Source organism: Myotis daubentonii, chromosome 5 (assembly GCF_963259705.1).
Source record: "Myotis daubentonii chromosome 5, mMyoDau2.1, whole genome shotgun sequence".
NCBI classification, from domain to species: Eukaryota; Metazoa; Chordata; class Mammalia; order Chiroptera; family Vespertilionidae; genus Myotis; species Myotis daubentonii.
The window spans coordinates 78,169,263-78,191,263 of record NC_081844.1 but is presented as its reverse complement, the minus strand read 5'-3'; the positions used below and the strand labels follow the sequence as shown (position 1 = coordinate 78,191,263).

Here is a 22,001-nt window from a genome sequence, read left to right as displayed (position 1 = left end):
CTTATTTTATACATTAAAATAAAAGGAGGAGAGGTACAGGAGGGTCCTAGGAAAGGCACTGGTGGTAGATTAGGGAGGCAGGAGAAAGCGGAGCCGGGAGATCTCTGAGGTCGGATAGAGTGAAAGGGAGAGACTCAGCACCAAGACGGTACCTGGAAGACAAGATGACATAGGGGGTGATGTGGTCCCTGCTCTGATGCTGTGGGTGTGCTCGCGGGCTGGGTCCTGGAGGAGGGGACGCCCCCTGGAGCATACAGCCGGGGCCTAGGATGGAGCAAGAGGAATGGGAAGGGGAGGGGTGCAACGGAGGAGCAGGTGTGTGCATTCCAGAGCTAAGTCACAGAGTGGGGGAGCTAAGAATATTGTGGGGGGGGGGGGATAGACCGTGACCCTCCTTGTCAGCAGTTAGAGGGGAGGGTCTCCTAAAAAAAGAATACAGCAAGTTTTGAGCAGCCACTAGTGCTAAGTCAATGTGGAGAGTGCAGCTTTCAAACTTACTTTAAGAGGGTCTGAAAAAATAGAAATAGGTTTCAAAGATCTTTCTATCAAGGCATTGGTAAATATAGCAACATTAAAAGGAACCTGGGCTTTTGGGCCATGTGGTGAATTCCATCTCCAATGTTTATAAAAGTATATGGCCGGTCCAGTATGTAACTTTTCTCAAAGTTCACTTTCTTCATCTGTAAAACGGGGATGAAATTACAGAGTTCTGTGGATTAAATGAGATGTAGCGTGATGCGCACAGTTCCGGATGCACAGTAAGCACTTCAAAATGGTAGCTGTCACTGTTTGGATTCTAGCGGAGTAACCATAGTCCCCTTGTGCCCATCACAGGTTGTTAGACCAGAAAGATGCACCATCAATCTGACCCCATGGGTGATCATTATATTCTAAATAGGCTGCCATGGTTTTGCTACAATAAATTCTCAAGTAGGCCCAGGAGTATCTGAGTCAATGGAGCCCACAGTTCTAGAATTGATCACTACAGCCATCATTTGACTACCTCCCTCACCCCCAACAGTGTACAGGTAATAACAGACTTTTCCTTCTTTAACGTATTCTCTCCCTGCACCCTCCTCTACACCCAATTGGAAGGTACACGAAAAGCCAAAAGGACAGAGGATTAAGGGGGGTTAGGATTAATGAAAAAAGGGCTGATTTGACTCATCTGGACACTCCAACATGGATGCCCTATAGTTACGACTCCTTCCTTTTTATTATGTCCTTCCCCCACCTGTGTTTGTGCTTTGGCTGATTGCTTGGAGAGACAAACACTTTCAGTGTTGGAACTGTTGTTTAATGATTACTGGGTAAATGCAGCCAACAGGATAGAATGCACATTTGACTGTCTCACCACCAGGTGGCAGATGCACTTATTTTTTATGAGAAAATTGCCTTCAAGCTTGTCTTGAAACTGATTTTATTTTCGTGGGATTTGGGGGGCGGGGGGAGTAGAGTTGACATCATCCTCTTCCTTTGGCTGAAATGAAATCTATGCACTAACACCACAGGACCTGGGATTGTTCATACAAGAATCTGATAACTATTGGAATTGTTATGCACAACTACACATCTGCACTCCGTTTAATTGGTCCTTTTTTTTTTTTATTCTTCGTCTGAGGATATTTCCTCATTGATTTTTAGAGAGAGTGGAAAAGGGAGGTGTAGAGAGAGGGAGAGAGGCATGGATGTGAGAGAGACATATCCATTGGTAGCTTCCTACACATGCCCTGAACCCATGACCCTTTGGTCTGTGGGCTGATATTCCAACCACTGAGACAAACTGGCCAGGGCATGTGTTGGGTTTTTTCCCTTTATTGATTAAGGTATCACATATGTGTCCTTATCCCCTCATTGCTCCCCCCACACACCCCCCACTCATGCCCTCACCCCCCTGGTGTCTGTGTTCTTTGGTTAGGCTATATCAGCGGTTCTCAACCTCTGGGTCGCGACCCCTTTGGCGGTCGAACGACCCTTTCACAGGGGTCGCCTAAGACCATCCCGCATATCAGATATTTACATTACGATTCATAACAGTAGCAACATTACAGTTATGAATTAGCAACGAAAATAATTTTATGGTTGGGTCACAACATGAGAAACTGTATTTAAAGGGCCAGAAGGTTGAGAACCACTGGGCTATATGCATGCATACAAGTCCTTTGGTTGATCTCTCCCTCTTACCCCCACCTGACATGTGTTGTTTTAAGCCACTAAGCTTTGGGTGATTTTTAATAGAATAATTTCATTTTATTTTGTATGAATCTTAAGAGAATATTTCTATTAATTTAGTAAACCAGTACTTTGGGGCATATATTCATGTAGTTTTATTCCAAGCTCCTTTCCCATTCTTATCATTTTGATGAACTTCACTTGACCCAATGCACTCATTATTATTTCATCAATACTGGGTATTCTTTGTAGTTATAACAAAAGATTATCCTGAGCTCCTTCAATAATTCAGTATGCCCCCCCCCCCCCCATTGACTCTTGTATGTGCCCTAACCAGGGATTGAACCTGCAACCTTGGCATATCAGGACGATGCTCTATCCAACTGAACTATCTGGCCAGGGCAAGACTTTTTTTATATTATGGTATACTGTCAGTAATTCATTTCCAGTGATATCACACTGTTAATCAATACTTTTATAATAGCTTGTGTAAATATTAGATTTAAATAAATTAATTTTATTTAAAAGCTAGTGAGAGGATCCCATTGGGAGAGGTTTAAGATACAGGAGAAAGGATAATCTCTGAGAAGTGGGGAAAGAGATCCAGAGGGGGAAAAACCTGAGACAGAGAAATATCTCCTCCATTGGAATAGGAAAGGATGGATGCAGGTAAGCAATTTTCTCTGTGAAGAAGAAAGGTGGTCTGCTTAGAGCGAGCCTGGGGTAGTACTCAAGTATCTACGGCAAGTGGAGAGTAGAAATCTGAAAGAACCTAGATGAAGAATGGCATGAAAGCTAAGAATACAAAAGAACTTCCTGGTAGTGTTGGGGATCCAGCTGTAGTCGCATAGCAATTTATAGTAACAAATGGTACAGGTAAGCATTTTTCTCCAATAGCATTTAGCAGCCCATGACTTTAGCATTTAGAGACAATGGGAGCCAAATTAGCCCAGAGTTAGTATTTTGCCAGGCTTGTGTGATAAAAAGACCAGGGGAACTTAGTTCAAAATAATACTTGCTAATGTTTGTCAGTATAATTGACTCTTAATATTATTATTATTTTTTTTAAATATATTTTATTGATTTTTTACAGAGAGGAAGGGAGAGAGATAGTTAGAAACATCGATGAGAGAGAAACATCGATCAGCTGCCCCCTGCACATCTCCTACTGGGGATGTGCCCGCAACCCAGGTACATGCCCTTGACCAGAATCGAACCTGGGACCCCTCAGTCCGCAGGCCGACGCTCTAGCCACTGAGCCAAACCGGTTTCGGCTTAATATTATTTTTAAAGGGAAATTTCATTACTTGGCTATTTCTTAGGCTTGTGAGTAGTTTAACCTAACAATCTTTATTATAATCAGTGTTATTAATTATGTACTGTTGCAAAACAAATTACCCACCAACTTTGTTTCTGGAAACAGTAATAATGATTTATTTTTCTCACCATCACTTACGTAGGTTAGGAATTCAGGAGGGACTTAGCTGGTGGTTCTGGCTCAGGATCTCTCATGAGATTGCAATCAAGATGTTGGCTAGGGCTACAGTCATTTGAAAACTTAACTGGGGCTAAAAGATCTGCTTCCAAGATGGCAAGTTGATGCTGACTGTTGGCAGAAGGGCTCGGTTCCCAACCATGTGGATCGCTCCATAGGACTGTTTGTATTATGACACAACAGATGATTTCCCCAGACCAAGTAGTCCAAGAAAACCTGCATTATCTTATTTGGATAGCCTCAGAAATCACACATAATTTCTGCAATAGCCTATTGGTTACACAGGTTACCATGTACAGTGTGGGAGAGGGCTACCCAAGGTCATACCAGGAAGTGAGGAGCATTAGGAGACAGACTGTAGGCTGCCTTATCACAGCTGAGTAATAAGATTTGGATACCTATGGTATAAACCAGGAGTCCTCAAACTACGGCCCGTCGGATGTTTTTGCCGCTGCTGCCTGTCCTGCGTAGCAGCCGACTCGTCCCGGGGCCCGCAGTGTGCATGTGAGGGACAGTGAACTGGCCCCCTGTTTAAAAAGTTTGAGGACCTCTGGTATAAATACTTGACGTTATAAATAATATGAAATAACATTAAAAAAAACCTATCCAGCCCTAACCAGTTTGGCTCAGTGGATAGAGCATCGGCCTGCAGACTGAAAGGTCCCAGGTTCGATTTCGGTCAAGAGCATGTACCTTGGTTGCGGGCACATCCCCAGTGGGGGCTGTGCAGGAGGTAGCTGATTGATGTTTCTCTCTCATCGATGTTTCTGACTCTCTGTAAAAAAAAATCAATAAAATATATTTAAAAAAAAAAAAAAAAACCTATCCAGCCATTACCTAATGGTCAGTTACCTACTTATCTAACATGTTCTTCCTTCCCTTTTCAGTTACTTGGATCTAATTTTTTTTTTGAGAAGCACTTGAACAGGATTTGAGAAGTTGTTTCAGAAATGCAAAATCTTAAAGTAATAAACCCCTAAATTATTATTCAATTTACTGTGTTTGACACTATATCCAGTATAGCATTTGGAGATACTGATTCACTAATCTCACCTTCAAAATATTAAAATTTACGTAAAAATGGTGACTATATATGCTTAATCCATGGACACAGATAATAGTGTGGTGAAGGCCTGGGAGGTGGGGGTAGGGGAGAGCTAGGGCTAGAAGAGGTCAATGGGGAGGAAAAGGTACATCTGTATAACTTTCAACAATAAATAAAAAACTCTCACATTAAAAAAAAATTACTATAGCCCTGGCCAGTGTTTGTCAGTGGTAGAGCATCGGCCTGTGCACTTTAAGGTTGCAAATTCAATTCCTGGTCAAGGGCCCATTTGGGGCGCATGCAGGAGGCAATCAGTTGATGTTTCTCTGTGTGTGGGGAGGGGAGTGTGTGTGTGTGGGGGGGTCTCATTCTCTCTCCCTCTCTCCCTCCCTTCCTCCTTCCCACTCTCTCCAAAAATCAATGGAAAAAGTATCCTCCAGTGAGGATTAACAATAACAACAAAAAAGGTGACTATAAAAAGGGCAATAGGCCATATATCTTTGGTTCTAAAAACAGTATATGCAATTCTCAAGAAGGAAGATCAAATCCTTCAAGTGTTGGAAGTACCCTTACAGCCAAGTTTTCCAAGTAAGAATACCTGCATCAATTTATATTCTTCTTACCCTGCTCCATCCCCACTCCAGATTATTTCAAGAAACTTGAAGGTTAAAGGAATATCTCCTGCCTGGTGTTCTGCTAATATCAATACTCAAATGCCCAAATCAATGAGCAAACTTTACAAATTAAAAAATTCAGTCTGTTTTCATTTTATTAAGATACTTTGTTAAAAGACTTTTTTGAATGTATAACAAAAACTAAAATTATCATACTAACATATCCCAAGTGCTGGGTTAAGTATTTTGATTTTATGGGCCATAAAATTCTTATATCCTTGGAACAAATACATTATAATTTTAAAAATAAAGTGGTAATTTGCCTAAGGTCCCACATTAAATGACAGTGTTTGAGTATGAACCCAAATCCAAACTGTCAGTATTCTAAATTACCCATATGCGTTATTCTCATTACAAACCCCATTTCTGAAACTTAGAAAAATTAAGCAACAATTTGAGAAAAGTTATAAGCTAGTGAGTGATTGTGCAGGGACTCAAGTCTTGTTCCATCTCTAAATACAATGTATTTTGCTACAAACAAAAGAGTAACATAAATATCAAACAAACTGAGATGATTAACCAAATAGGCCACTGAAATAGGCAGTGAGTGCCTAAAACAATACTTAACCACTACTCAATATCTATTTGAAACCAGGATTTAAACATTTGACTAGGGCTAGATCAACAATTTCTAGCTTCATATATGCAACTAGAGGCCTGGTGCATGGATTTGTGCACCAGTGGGGTCCCTTGGGCCTGGCCTGTGGGGATGGGGCTGAGACCAGCTCTCTGACATCCCGAGAGGTCCCAGATTGCGAGAGTGTGGTTCTCGGGTGATGCACCCCGGAATTCAGCTCCCTCCTCTCTGGTTCCGAGTGCATCACCCAAGAACTGCCAAGTCACTGCAGCTCATCAGCTCCTGCGTTGATTGTCTGCCCCCTGGTGGTCAGTGCATGTCATAGCTACCGGTCAGAGTGTCTGCCCCCTGGTGGTCATTGTGTGTCATTGCTACTGGTTGGATGGTTGCTTAGGCTTTTATATACATAGATTGCAACAAAAATAATACTTTACCAAGTGCCGTGAAAAAACAAACCTTTATCCAAATGGGTGCCATGGCAGGAGGGAAGGGAGAGGGAAAAAAGCTCAGAGGGTGCTTTATCAAAGCAAGAAACTGATATGGGGCCCTGACTGGTTTGGCTCACTGGCTAGAGCGTCGGCCTGCGGACTGAAGGGTCCCAGGTTTGATTCCGGTCAAGGGCATGTACCTTGGTGGCGAGGACACCCCCAGTGGGGGGTGTGCAGGAGGCAGCTGATCAGTGTTTCTCTCTCACTGATGTTTCTAACTCTCTATCCCTCTCCCTTCCTCTCTGTAAAAAATCAATAAAAATGTATTTTTTTTAAAAAAAGAAAAGAAACTGATATGGGTAAGACATCCGTGTGCAGGGAAGGACTATAATTTGAAAACAAAAGGCTTATCTCACACTTCCAATGCCTGCTCAGAGGGATACCCTAGAATCAGAAGTTTATTAGCAACAGATCTCAGGCTGAATATACTAGTATAGCACTTTAAACTGTGCTTTTCTTTGTTTTCCTTCCTTATCCCACCTGTCTTTATTTAAATATCCTTTGTTTGCCAAAAAAATTTTTTTAATCCTCACCCGAAGATATTTTTTATTGAATTTTTAGAGGTGGGGAGGGAAAAAGAGAGACATCAATGTGAGAGACATCGATCAGTTGCCTCCCTCCCGGATGAGCCCTGTCTGACCCAAACCAGCAAGCTAGGTATGTGTCCTGACCCAGAATGGAACTTTTGGTGTATGGGACAACGCTCCAACCAAGCCACACCAGCCAGGGCAAAAAAAAAAAAAAAATTTAATATGCCAATATGCCATTGTAGATCCTTTCAGTTTTTGTATTTTATAAAATAGCAATTTTAAAAAATGGAGGACATTCTTCTAAACCCCAAACACCCTAAAATTCAAGACAGAGCACACTGCTTCCCTAAATTGCTTTGCTAAGTCATACCATCTTGATATACTAGGATTATGTTAAAATGAGTAAGGAGCCAAACTGGCTCCTACTAGCTAAAGATGAAACAATTTGAGCATAAAAATGAGTAATTTCAATAGCCAGAAATAAATCACCTTAGAATCTATGAGTTCATACTGATACAAAAAAAAAAAAAAATTCTTAATCACCTTTGGAAGATGATGGAGAGCCAATTCATTCAGAAAACTGGTAGGTAAAAGGAAAGAATCTGGCATTTATGTGCCTGACAAGAATTATTTCAGGGTAACCAAGTAAGTATTTGATGAGGGGAAGGTTTTTAGTATAGAAATATTTGACCTAATTGATAAAGAAACAATAGAATTTAAAATTGCCATTTTGCAGCCCCTAATGAAATAAAGAAGCTAGGCCAAGATGATCAAAGACTACAGTGATGGTTAATGTTAAGTGTAAATTTAAATGGGCTAAAGGGATGCCCAGATAGCTGGTAAAACATTATTTCTGGGTATGTCTGTAAGGATGTCTCAAAATCTAACACCCACTCATGATTTAAAAAACACACACAATCTTTTAGAGGGAGTGGAAGGGGATGGCAGTGGGGGGGTGAGAGAGAGAGAAACATGTGATAAGAATAGAGTTTGAGATGTGAGAGAAACATCAATTGGTTGCCTCCCACTGGGGATCAAACCTGCAACCTAAGCACATGCCCTTGATCAGGAACCAAACCCGAGACCTTTGGATGCATGGGCTGATGATCTAAAGTTCTTTATGTGACAGAGGAAGCACAACAGCCACATAAGTAGCTCCCAACATGATTTAAAAGCCAGCATTATCACAACTTATGAAGATCTCTGACCTGATCCTTCTGAGCTAATAGAGAATAAGCACAGCAATCAGTTTTTCTTGTGAAATTCATCGAAAAACTAGCCTCAAGCTTAAGGCTAGGCAGATGGGCTTTAGTTTCACCGGCTCTGTGCTAAAATTAATTAGCTAATTTGAGAGATAAAGTATCTTAAAATGTGAATTCTGAATGAATAAAAATTGGCATTACATTGTTTAATTCTACATATTAAGGCATTTGTTTTCCACTATGGGTTCCTTGAGGGTAGAGACTATCTTATTCATAATGTGAGCTGCCACACTGTAGAGTATGTGCTCAACAGTTACTAAAGTTTGCTGAGTTTATTAGACTACTTAAAAGCTTGGGAAAATTACTAATTAAAGTGGTTTTTTACTTAAATAGTAAAAAATTTCTCTGCATTTAAGAGTAAGTCCAACACCTGTTAGAATGGCTACTATCAAAAAGACAAGAAATAGCCGAACCGGTTTGGCTCGGTGGATAGAACGTCGGCCTGCGGACTGAAGGGTCCCGGGTTCGATTCTGGTCAAGGACATGTACCTTGGTTGCGGTACATCCCCAGTAGGGGGCGTGCAGGAGGCAGCTGATGGATCTTTCTCATCAATGTTTCTAACTCTATCCCTCTCCCTTCCTCTCTGTAAAAAACCAGTAAAATATATATATAAAAAAAAGACAAGAAATAAAAAAGAAAAGATCCATTTATAAGTTAAATTTTACATTACAAATACAGAAATATTACTGTTTTGAGAAAAAACAAAAGTGTAGAGGAGATTTCAGAAAGCACAATCCAAGAAAATACAAGATCCATGGTCATAAAAAAAGGTTTATCATTTACCATTTCCCTACTTACAGAAATAAAGTGGTAAACATAGTTGGTTTTAAAGTAATGACTTTATTAATAAATATACATCCATATGATGATGTAGATACAAATCATGAACACTACTCCATTCCCATACACACAATTGCACATGAGTAGCTCAAGTTCATGGACATAAAAACATACACAGTATCTATTCAGACTTTTTACAGCAGAGGACAGCGTGCTTATATCAGTTAATTGGTAATTATTTTCTCTGTAATTATCTGTGGAAAAAGGAAACTGTGAAGCTTAAAGAATCAAAGTGGTCTGATTACTATAAATCACACACTTGATTTACTATAGCATTTAATTTTCCAAAAATTAATACATTATATGTGAAAGCACGGATTTATCTATTGGGGGTGATGGAGGAAAAGCAAAGATTTAGATACATCCTAGAGTTTAATAGGATATAGTTAGCTATAATAAGCTATAATAAAAACAGAAACCTAAAGCATCAAAATATTTTATGTCCAAGGAAAACATGTTTTCAACAACTGCTGTAAGTTCTTCTATTTTACTATAAAGGGATCATAAAATGTTTCTGCATATAAAGACAATGACTGACAGAGTAGCAGTTATAGTCAACATCCCCTGAATTGTTCTTTTAAAGCTTCTTAAAATATAAAAGAGAAAGAAGGTTGGTGTTTTTTTTCTCTTTAACTGGTACACTGATTTTCCTTACACTGGATGGATTACCTTTAACCTAAGTAAATGATTTCAGATAATTTTTTTCCTCCTTAACTCAAACTCTATTCTTACTTCATGAAAATATACATGTAAATTCACACAAACATCAGTTTGGAATGAATATTACTTTTATTACTTTAACATGTTTCTTTTAAAAAGTAAATAAAAATAAAGAATTTTTTAGTCTAATTGAAACACTGATTTTAAAAATGTCCCCAAATATTAAAAATTAAGCAGATACTTTTCTTCCAACACAACATGCCAGTATTTTTTAATATCCAGTGCAAAACTCCAAAGATAGTATCAAAATCATCCCCTACTAAAGATTAATTATGCAAGGTTATATTTGTCAAAAAATGAAAATTTCATCTGCATTAGCTCATTGGTTAATGTAAGAGTAATAAATAAGGCATGTTAAAATATTTTTTAAAGAAAAAAGTAAAGCAAACTTACTTGAACAGCAGATAATTTTCTGACCAACAGTTTTAATACAGAATAGTGAAACCTATTTTGTGAAGAGAATTACACAATATAAAATTAGCAATTTACCTTTAAAGGAACACTCATACAGTGGGAGGAAAAGGCCAGTTTTCCCCAACTGATTATATTAAAGTATAGGCATTTTAACATGCTATTTCAGTGTTTGTCATGACAAGAGACAGTGTTACAAAAGATGCACAATGTAGTGTTGAGAGTATAGATAAGTAAAAATATTTTCTAGTTTAACACTTCATGTTATCACTTAGATGTGTCTTTCTCTTTAGCATGGCATCAATAAACTGTTCACAAGGAGAAAAGGAAGTAGAATCAGGAGATGCTCACCAGCACAGATCTAGCACTCCAAGTAACAGCTCATAAACAGAAAATTCAGTTTTATAAATGATGTTATCCATTCACAACTGTAGCCATTTGCCCCCTTTTTTCCCTGGGACACAGCTCCTGATACTAATAAACACTGTTATGCACATACTTCCTTTACTTGATTTCACCATTTCATTAAAATGGAAAAAAAGAATCAGTATACAATAATACACCTGCTTTACCTTCTGACACACAGCACAGCACCACTGAGTAGATGTGCTGGAGGATGGGGGAAATGGGAGGGAATGAATGTTGGAAAGGGCAGAGAGAAAGGGAAGGTTATGTATAACAAAATCTGGAATCAAAATAAACTGAAAAGGCAATGTCAAATAGACGTATAAAAACACATCATGCAACCAAATCCTTGACAGTGGTATATATTATTCTACAGTAGAATATTTAATTAAACAACCGTTTCCAGGAACTCAAAACAGGATTTCTAAGTAGCCAACTGCTGAACATCAATCTGAGAAATAGTTAAATGACAGACAGATAATAAAAGTGGATAAATATATGAGTAAAGATGTATGCATTTGTGTGTGTCAAAAGTTATACTGTTCTGAGTAAATGATTAAAATTTTATAGTTTAGGCTTCTGCAATTTAGCTGCCTGAATGTTGCAACTGATTATGTAATCATCCAACATTGTTCGCTATGGTTTGTGCAAAGCTAAAATTGTTGAGGTCACTGTCTTAGATGCCAGTGCACACACAGTCCCCACATACAATGCAACACCTCTTACTGTAAAGAGCAGCATAAACTCCAGCTCATTGTGTCAGGCATCACTGGAACACCTGAAGGCTTGCTGCTTTTTTCCTGATAAAAAAGGTACGAAACATGACATCCATTTGCAATCAGAGTTTGTATAACTGAGAGCAAGCCCAAACAACACAATATGTGCCTTTTTAAACTTTTAATCACTTTAAAAGTTTTTGGGTCCTGCAAATATACATTATAATCTCAAAGGCATTTTAAATCACAAATACATACATTGTAACTTTAAAGTTCAGTGGAATTTTTTTCAAATCCAAAGTTTATAATAGTTTATTCAGACCAAACTCGGGATAAATAAAATGTATATCAACAAAAAAATATTACTTTCAGAAAGGGGTCAAGAAGACTTCCTTCCATCCCTACTGTACCCAATACTTTTTTTCTTTTCCATCTATCTTACTTCTAAAGCAAACACTGCTGGAAAAATTTTGGGTGTGGTCTCACTGGAGCCACAATTAGGTGTTTAATTAAACTAACCCACATATATTTTACATATTCCATGCACAGATGGATTCCTATATATTTCTTAATATTTGTATTCTGACAGTCAGAAAACTGCATTTTGTTTATAGCAGTTTTAGTCTACCATTCAGTTTGTGTCCTTTGGTAGGTATAAACCTGAATCCACAGTAAGTGCTAATGCAACAATTTTTCAGGAAAAAAAAACACAACAAAACACTAAACATTCTGAATAAATGAACAACAATAAATGTTTTAAGCATAATGCTTTACAACTAAGTCTATGAAAGGCAAAATGTAGTGAATACAGTTCCATGCAAACCTTAAGAATGTTTCTTTTTCTATTATATTACATATGCTATTCTCAGAATGCACTGTATTTCACCAAAAATGTAATATGCAGTTTTTATTAAAAAGTTTGAATCGTTTGTAGTGTTTGGTATATATGCTCTTAGGCAATTAAAAAAGACACAACCTATCATTGCTGAAAGGCAAACATTAAATAATTCCTTTAGGAACAAATGGTTAAATCAGTTAATGCCATTTAGATCAATAAATAAGAAGTTGCCTAAACCTAGAACATTAAAAATAAAATTTTTAACATCTGAAGTCTAAGTAAATGCCAAAGCATACAAATGTGTGTCCTGTCCCATGAAAATAAAAGTTGCAAAAACTAACAGCCATACGTCAAATAATCGTGAATTATTAGTTTGCCTTGTTCCATCAGTTAAAAATACCTTAGATATTATCTTTCTTACATTGTAGGCTTACTTCACAAACTAATGGGTATAATGGATTCTGTTGTTTTAGTACATAAAGCATCTATTTAGAATGGCCCAAAAGTAGTAATGAAATATGAGACACAATCGTGACTCTAAAGGAAAAGCAAAAATTCTTTAGATGTTATACTTGAATCTATGTACAAATTCAATGCCACTGCTTGTGCCGAGTGTATCTGTCAGCATATGGCAGTTTCTGAGCAAAAGCAGGAAAAACAAACAAAAAAACAGGAAAACAAATGTGGAAAGCCCAGGTCATAAAATCATGTATGTCAAAATAAAAGCAAGAAGCTTTGGGATTATTCACAATCTTCCTTCTAAACCTGGCCCTCCTTTCCTGCCTCATTCACTCATTGGGTGGCTTGACTTCACTGCTGGTTTCCTCAACCCCATGAACTGCTCTGCTGTGCATCATAGGGTAAGGAAAAGCAGCAGTGCCACAGCCATAACCAAGATCGGCAAGACGGGAGAGAGCTTTAATGCTACCTGGAGGTCTCCCCGGGCTGACTTTGTATCCCGCAGCTTTGGTTGTCCCCAAAGGTCTGCCTGGACTTGTCTTAAATCCAGCCGCTTTGGTGGTTCCCAGGGGTCTGCCTGTGCTGGTCCGGTATCCTGCGGATTTGGTGGTTCCAGAAGGCCGGCCACGCTTACCAGATCGATTGAGATTTTTCTTTTTCTTTAGTTCATCTTTTATCTCTATGCTTCTGCCACTTGTAGTCTGCAAGTGTGTGTCATTTAATGGGTCTTGCCTCTGACAAGCCATGGGTTTGTGGCTGACTGTGTGGCTATATTTGCTTTGCTGGGAGGAATATATGTCAAACTGATCAGCAGCTCTCATGGCATCTTCGTTAAGGCAGGAAGGCTTGCCAGGCCCACAGAAAGCCGGGTTAGTGCTGGCAACAGGATGCATCATTTTCTACCAAAAATAAAAAAACAAATATGCATAAATATATATATATACAAATATATATCTGTATGACAGCATTCAGTGGGAAAATAGTCTGTCTTCCAACAACTATGCAGGAAACCTAAAATTAGGCTAACAGGCAGGACTCCAGACCGCTTATAAACAAACACACATCAGCAGATTCAAAGATACTTGTTTTTCTCAATTTAATCACGGGTAGGAACAAATGCCACACAAATTCAACTATAATACTGATTTAGTAGCTTAATGTTCTCTGCTTAGGAACTGAAAAAGTGTATAGATAGAAAATAAATCTGTATGTTCTGTAGTAATATATTTTATATCCCACAGGAACATATTCCAGATACCTATATAATTTATATCCTCTTTTCTTCTAGATCATTAAACCCCAAAAAGATAACAGTAAAGACAAGAACTCTTATTATAACATGATTTTTTTTCTTCAGTTTGCCAAACATTCATAGAATGTTTCCCTTTGGCCTTTTACTATACTTCTCACATGTATATTTCTGATCTGGCCACAGTTTCCAGATCACAATTTATTATTTATACACAATCCTCAGTGTATATTATTTACAAAAGGTGGAATGTGCCAAGCAATGAATACAACCTCTTGACCAAACATATTGACTCCCTTCAAATGACTCTATTCAAACAGGAGGCAGTACCAATATAGAGAGTAAACAAACGTTTCCATTAGCTAAAATGAGTGAACTTTTATACCAACAATTGAGACTTATATTACAATTTGGGTAACAACCATAATAAAATGGTAGGGTTATCAAGACAAAAAGTTGAATGTATTAACACTGCTTTCTCTCTCTCTTTTTAAAATATATTTTATTGATTTTTTACAGAGAGGAAGGGAGAGGATTAGAGAGTTAGAAACATCGAAGAGAAACATCGATCAGCTGCCTGCTGCACACCCCCCACTGGGGATGTGCCCACAACCAAGGTACATGCCCCTGACTGGAATCGAACCTGGGACCCCTCAGTCTGCAGGCCGACGCTCTATCCACTAAGCCAAACCAGCCAGGGCAACACTGCTTTCTCTCTCGATCATAATATGGCATGGATCTTTTTCCCTTACAAGAGCCCTATGACTTATTAACAAACAGACCAAAGTCTCTGTTTTGTCTGTGAGGACATCCCTGTAATGTTTTTCTTTGTAAATGCTGTATTAAAGCATCACCATAACAAGCCAGCCCTTATTGTTTAGACACACAGAAAATGAGAGTTCATATAAAAAAGATAAATATATGGTTTCCAATTCAGATTTAGAAAAAGAGTCTCAAATGTATCTGAAGGCCTAGTCTCAAATTGTTAAGGTTCTTTCCTATACCCTTAGTACATGCAATATTGCACCAAAACCTCACAAAAATAGTTACTCCCAGAGGCTCTGAGGACAGATACTTAATGTAAGTCAAAACCATGTAAATTTATTTCATTTTATAAAGGCAAGAGGAAATGGGAATCAAGTCACAGAATTGAATTCTGTTATATTACTAAATATTTGCTGAGACTCAACAGATACAGAACTGTTGGCCAGTTGGCTTAAAGTCTTAACTATGAAGGAAAAACATCAACAATGAGAAGCTATTTGTTTATGGCAGAAGCCTTATAGACTTGAGAACATAAAACAAGACTGACATAACTGAACACAAATATTAAAAAGAGTAATTCTTCACTCACTCCCCAAGGATATAAGAACTAGGTTATTAATTCTCACTAGCTCAAATTCTAATTTCAGATGATAAATAAGGAGAGATCATCAAGACATGTTCAAAATGTATTAATATTAGCTGAAAGTTAACAGTTTTTGTGTGTGTTTTTTTAAATATATCTTATTGATTTTTTACAGAGAGGAAGGGAGAGAGATAGAGAGTTAGAAACATCGATGAGAGAGAAACATTGATTAGCTGCCTCCTGCACACCCCCTACTGGGGATGTGCCCACAACCCAGGTACATGCCCTTGACCGGAATCGAACCTGGGACCCTTCAGTCCACAAGCCGACGCTCTATCCACTGAGCCAAACCGGTTTCGGCGAAAGTTAACAGTTTTTGAGCACTTTCTATGTGTCAGATAATAAGCTTGACACTGTGAAGATTATTTGATTTAATCATTACCACAACTCTATGAAGGACATACTATTTTTTTTTAAAATATATTTTATTGATTTTTTACAGAGAGGAAGGGAGAGGGATAGAGAGTTAGAAACATCGATGAGAGAGAAACATCGATCAGCTGCCTCCCGCACACTCCCCACTGGGGATGTGCCCTTAACCAAGGTACATGCCCTTGACCAGAACCGAACCTGGGACCCCTGAGTCCGCAGGCCAATGCTCTATCCACTGAGCCAAACTGGTCAGGGCGAAGGACATACTATTATTAATTCTGTTTTACAGAAACTGAGGCAGACTTTAGCAACACATTAGGAAATGGTAAAGCCAAAGAAATTCAGATAACCTGCCTTCAGAACCAACAATGTAATCTTCTATATATATAAAAGCCTAAGTGATCCAACAACTGAACGGTCTAATGACTGGTCGACTGGTGCTATGACACACACTGACCACCAAGGGGCAGATACTCAATGCAGGAGCTACCCCCCCCTCCCCACAGTGGTCAGTACGCTCCCACAGGAGTACCACTCAGCTGACCAACGGGCACCAGATGCCAGGCTCACAGCTGGCAGGCACAGCTGCTGCTGCTGCGCAAGCCTCTCCCACCAGTACCGAGCAGAAGTGGCAGCAGGTGCAGCGGGGCCAGGTGAGCGGGAGCGGCGTGGCGCCTGGCCTGGGCTCAGGCTTATCTGCAGCTGCCTGCCGCTTCGCACACTACTATACCCCTCAGGGTATGCTGAACTACCAGTTTCAGCCCAATAGCCAGGGATCGGGCCAAAACCGGCAGTCCGACATCCTCCGAGGGGTCCCAGATTGCGAGAGGGTGCAGGCCAGGCTGAGGGACCCCACCAGTGCACAAATCTGTGCACGGGGCCTCAGTGTAGTATAAAACTATACCAGGGTTTCTCCATAGTAGGACTATTATTTGGGTCAGGTAATGCTTTGTTGTGAAGGGTTGTCCTGTACATTTTAACATGCTTAATAGCATCCCTGGCTTCTACTTAGAGATGTTAATAGCTACACCCTCCTCCTTCCCTTCCCAACTTCTGACAACCAAAAATTTCCCCAGACAGTGTCTGGGGGACAAAATCTACCCTCTACAATGAGAATCACTCAGCTATACTAAAATAACAATGCAGGACTTAATTTAATTCAAAATACTTCTACTTAAGTTTTTATTTACCTCTTTAAACCCTACCTCTTCAAACATTCACAAAACCTTTCTGTTGATAACATCTATAAAGTAAAATAGATTTGTTTTCCAAATTGAAGAAAAGCCAATGTTGGGATTTGTGAAGGGATAAACCACATTCCTCTTCCCATCAAGTTATAAACTAATTAAGAAATATACACAGGCATTAGATAGGAATCAAAACGCTAGTTTATTTCCAATAAAGTTAGAGTAGAGATGAATTGCAAATACAAAGAGAAACATACTCAGACTTTTAAGCAGAAGATTGGAAGATAAAAAGTGACCCCTTTTACAATTTTGTGATTCAGAAATCACCTTTCCAGAAAGCTGAAGTAAAAAGAGGCAGAAAGGTCCAAATTCTCTTCCACAGGGGGAAAGCACAGTCAGTAAAAGAAAACTTTTTCCCCACAGTCTGTTTCATTGCCTCAAGTTACTACCACTAACTTACCAATACCTTCCCTCTGGACCTTACTTCCTTTAACTTCATTTACTCTTAATATATCAGAACATCTGCCATCTATTAGCACTCAGGATATATAGAATCTCAGCTTACATTATGTTAGGCTTTTATTTCATTTTGGAAATAAAAAATTTTTTAAGAGAGAGAGAAAGGGAAAGGGAGCGAGAAACTCTGTGAGCTCACAATAGTCGGCTGCCTCCTGCACACCCCCTACCTGGGACAAGCCCGAAACCTGGGCATGTGCCCTGACCGGGAATCAGAACCTGAACCCGGACGGGATGACACTTAACCAACGGAGCCACAACGGGCAGGGCTGAAAATATTTGAGTCTATTTGAGCCAAACTGATGACATATGCTGGGAAGCAAGATCTGAAATGCTCCCATATTACCTTACGCTTTTAGAGGCAAGATGCTATTAGACATCCTTTACTCAGAGAACAACCAACATTGGGGGGGAAAACATTAAAAAAGTAGTTCTTCAATTAAAAAAATTAAAAAGCACCTTTATTCAACTCCTTTAATCTTTTCCAGGAATGTATGCATTTGGTTTATATAATATTAATTCTGACAAAGCTCACATTTATTGAGGGCCAACTCCATGCAAAACACTATTCTCAGCACTAAAACACAATAGACAGGAGTAAAGCTGTTTATTCCAATGAAAAGACAATGACACACTGGCTTAAAAAACATTTCTAAAGGGCAGTCTTTCTATATGGTTCTATATTTTCCTCCCCTGCTACTTCCAAGAAATCAGTACAGTATTCTGCTTACTCCATAACTGAGTAATAAGCTGGGAAAGAAATTTATTAGTTACCCATATAAATAGTTAACTAAAATAGGAAACAACTAAAACCAATCATTTTCTGCTTTCAGATTCAACCTGTTAAGATAGGAATCAGCACCATTAGATCTTTGTGTGCATAACTATATATATATATATATATATATAGTTATGCACATATATACACACATATGTGTGTGTGTGTATATATGTGTGTGTGTATATATATTATATATGTACATGCAGTATTTGTATATACAAGCATCAATCTTACACTTAATAATCCTTCCCTACTGCCAATTCACGCCTTGCCAGCTAACTGTTCCTTCTCGAAAGACTCTTACCATACACTAATAATACAGAGTTCATAGAAAGTAGACAGAACACATTACTTTAAAAAATAGCCAAAACCGGTTTGGCTCAGTGGATAGAGCATCGGCCTGCGGACTGAAAGGTCCCAGGTTCGATTCCGGTCAAGGGCATGTACCTGGGTTGCGGGCACATCCCCAGTGGGAGGTGTGCAGGAGGCAGCTGATCGATGTTCCTCTCTCATCGATGTTTCTAACTCTCTATCTCTCTCCCTTCCTCTCTGTAAAAAATCAATAAAATATATTAAAAAAAAAAAAAAAGATAGGAATCAGCACCATTAGATCTTTGTGTGCATAACTATATATATATATATATATATATATAGTTATGCACATATATACACACATATGTGTGTGTGTGTGTATATATATGTGTGTGTGTGTATATATATATATATGTACATGCAGTATTTGTATATACAAGCATCAACCTTACACTTAATAATCCTTCCCTACTGCCAATTCACGCCTTGCCAGCTAACTGTTCCTTCTCGAAAGACTCTTACCATACACTAATAATACAGAGTTCATAGAAAGTAGACAGAACACATTACTTTAAAAAATAGCCAAAACCGGTTTGGCTCAGTGGATAGAGCATCGGCCTGCGGACTGAAAGGTCCCAGGTTCGATTCCGGTCAAGGGCATGTACCTGGGTTGCGGGCACATCCCCAGTAGGAGATGTGCAGGAGGCAGCTGATCGATGTTTCTCTCTCATCGATGTTTCTGACTCTCTATCTCTCTCCCTTCCTCTGTAAAAAATCAATAAAATATATTTAAAAAATAAAATAAAATAAAAATAAAAAATATATATATTTTTATTGATTTCAGAGAGGAAGAGATAGAAACATCAACGATGAGAGAGAATCATTGATCGGCTGCCCCCTGCACACCCTCTACTGGGGATGGAGCCTGCAACCTGGGCATGTGCCCTTGACTGGAATCGCACCTGGGATCCTTCAGTCCGCAGGCCGACACTCTATCCACTGAGCAAACTGGCTAGGGCCAGAACACATTTCTTAAGTCAGAATGAATTCTGTTTCTGGAAAATTTGGACTTGAAAGTCAAGCGTTACAGAACAGACTGTGTGGACTACCAAAGGATGTTTTTTAAAATGGCTCACTGCCTTAGCCGGTTTGGCTCAGTGGATAGAGCGTTGGCCCTTGGACTGTAGAGTCCCCGGTTTGATTACCTCGGTTGCAGGCTCTGCGCAATCAGGAGCGGTGCAGGAAGCTACAAATCGATGTCTGACTGCCTGCCTCTCTCGCTCTCTCTCCCCCTCCCTTCCACTCTCTCTAAAAGTCAATGGAAAAATATACTCATGAGGATTAAAATATAATAAAAGTAAAAAGGTTCACTGAATATATTTAACTATGACTAAATTATAATTTTTAAAGCATAAATTAGCCATCCTGAAGTTGTTTTACTGTGTGCTTAACTCCAAAAGTCTTTTGGTGAACTGCTCTATCTTATCCTATATAATAAAAGCCTAATATGCAAATTGTCTCTCAATGGGAGTTTGACTGCTCACTATGACAAGTGCTGACCACCGGGAGGGCACAGAACATGGTGGGTGTCCGTGATGCGCTGGCGGCAGGCAGCAGGTGGCAGTGGAGGTGCTGCCGGCCCTAATGGGCCTCAACCAGAGCAGGGCCACAGCAGGATGGTGGAGCAGGTGAGCAGGTGGCACCAGGCCAAGGCAGGTGTGAGCAGGTCCCAGATGGCAACTAGCGGCAGCGACGGGGGGTGGGGGGGTAGGGGGGGCTGCCGCCTAGCTCCCAGGCACTGCGGGAACCTGGCAGATAACTCTGGTGGAGGGGGGTGCGTGGAGGCCCAGGGGCCCAGGTGCTGCCCAGGGCCCGGAGGTCAGCTGGGACCTGCCCTTCCATGCCAGACACTCCTGCTTCACTGGCCAGGCCTAGGGACCACACCCATGCATGGATTTCGTGCACTGGGCCTCTAGTATAAAATAATTCCTTTCCCGTCCCTTGAATGTGGTCATTACTGCCAACATAAAGAATGATGTTTTCAGTAATTTTCAAAACATTCATGAAGCTTTCTACACTCGGAGAAAATCTTCCTTTCAGGAATTCCAAGTTCCGCTCTCTTCCAAAGATCCAACATAACATAATTATCAGAGACTTATTTCAGGTCATTTGGCTTCAAACAATTACACAGAATCATATACGGTTTTATAATTCTAAATGGAAATCAACTTGTGACTCACCCACCTCAATCACCCAGAAAGTCTATTCAGCAAAGACCAAACAAATGCCAGGAGCTCCGCATGCAGCCCAGCAAGGAAAGTCCTGACCCCAGGACAGAACATAAATAACGACCTCCTTTGTCTTCTTCCTACTCCCTAACTGCGCCCCAAAGCGCAGTGTCCCGCGGCCGGAATCCTCGGTTGACAGGCGGCGTTCAGAAATGTAGCACCTGTTGTGCCCGAACGCCATCATTAATGCACTAGCAACAACTTTGCAGCCCATACACGCCCACACTAGAGAGAGAGAGGTGTACCCTCCACAATCAGAACCCCTCGCCCACTGTCCGTGCACCCGGGGTTCTGCGAGCTGTGCAAGTCCACAGGCCACTCCATTCAGATGTCCCTGTGGAAGCCAGCAGGCTTTAATGAAGGGGGCGGGAGGGCTGCTGGCTTTGACCTCTCAGAGAGAAGAAAGGATGACCCCTCCCGCCCGCCACAAGAGGAAGTTCCCCCCAATGATGGCTCCAAGCCGAGGCTACGTCCAGGGCCCTCCTTTCGCTCCGGGCTAGGCCAGGGCCCCTCCATGGGCGCGGGTCCCAGACCTCTCCTCCCCAGGCTGCAGGCCCCCGTTCTCGCCGCCTCCCTGCCTCCTCCACGATCGTCCTCCGCCCCGACTCTACTCCCAGCCGAGTTGACTACTCCCCCCGGGTCCACCTACCTCAGCCGCTAGTAGCCCAGCCCCTCAGTGCGCCCAGGGGCTGCCCATCGGCTGGGAACCTCACGCTGGCGACGCTCCCTTCCCAGCCCGCCGCCTCTGCACTGCACGCAGAGCCCAAGACAGAGGGGCAGGCAGCTGGAGCGGCGACGGGCGAGGTGGCGACTCCCCGCTCCAGCCGTGGCCACAGCTGAGGGTCCTGCCCGGGACTCCCGCAGGAGGAAGAGGCCGATACAGCCCCGGACTGCGAGGGGGTGGGGGTGGAGCGCGCGAGAGCTTGCAAGGACCGCGCACGCGCACGCACATCGCGAGATCCAATCTCCCGCCGACGACCAGCACGCAAGCTCGGGGAAGGTAACGGGGAAGCCGGGATGCGCATGTGCATCGTGGGGACCGGCAGGGGGCCGGGGCTTAGACTCGAGTTTCTCTGGATCCAGCGCAGACCGTGGGCTGCAGCTGGGCTGGAGGAATCCGCCACAAAGGAAGTAACTTCCTTACGTGGGTTGATTTTCACCCAAATTCTGTGATGCTGGAACTATACTACTGACCTCATTTCTCAGGTTATAGGATTAATGGAGTTAGGATTTGAACCCAGCAGTCATGTTCGAG

At 40.8% G+C, this 22,001-nt stretch overlaps 1 protein-coding gene across 3 annotated transcripts; it reads right to left on the bottom strand.

Annotated features, from left to right (window-relative positions):
• Positions 1-9,064: 9,064 nt before the first annotated feature.
• On the bottom strand, positions 9,065-21,647 carry C5H5orf24 (chromosome 5 C5orf24 homolog). 3 transcript variants are annotated; one of them, XM_059698411.1, is made up of 4 exons: positions 21,396-21,647; positions 13,103-13,532; positions 11,347-11,420; positions 9,065-10,523 (listed from the first exon to the last, which is right to left on the bottom strand). In XM_059698411.1, exons 2-3 carry the CDS (start codon positions 13,527-13,529, stop codon positions 11,380-11,382), a joined length of 468 nt encoding a protein of 155 aa, XP_059554394.1. In that variant the 5' UTR covers positions 13,530-13,532; positions 21,396-21,647; the 3' UTR covers positions 9,065-10,523; positions 11,347-11,379. The 3 variants fall into 3 exon arrangements, with proteins under 3 accessions (XP_059554394.1, XP_059554392.1, XP_059554391.1); XM_059698409.1 differs by having other exon boundaries at positions 9,065-11,420; positions 21,396-21,646; XM_059698408.1 differs by having other exon boundaries at positions 9,065-13,532.
• Positions 21,648-22,001: the final 354 nt, after the last annotated feature.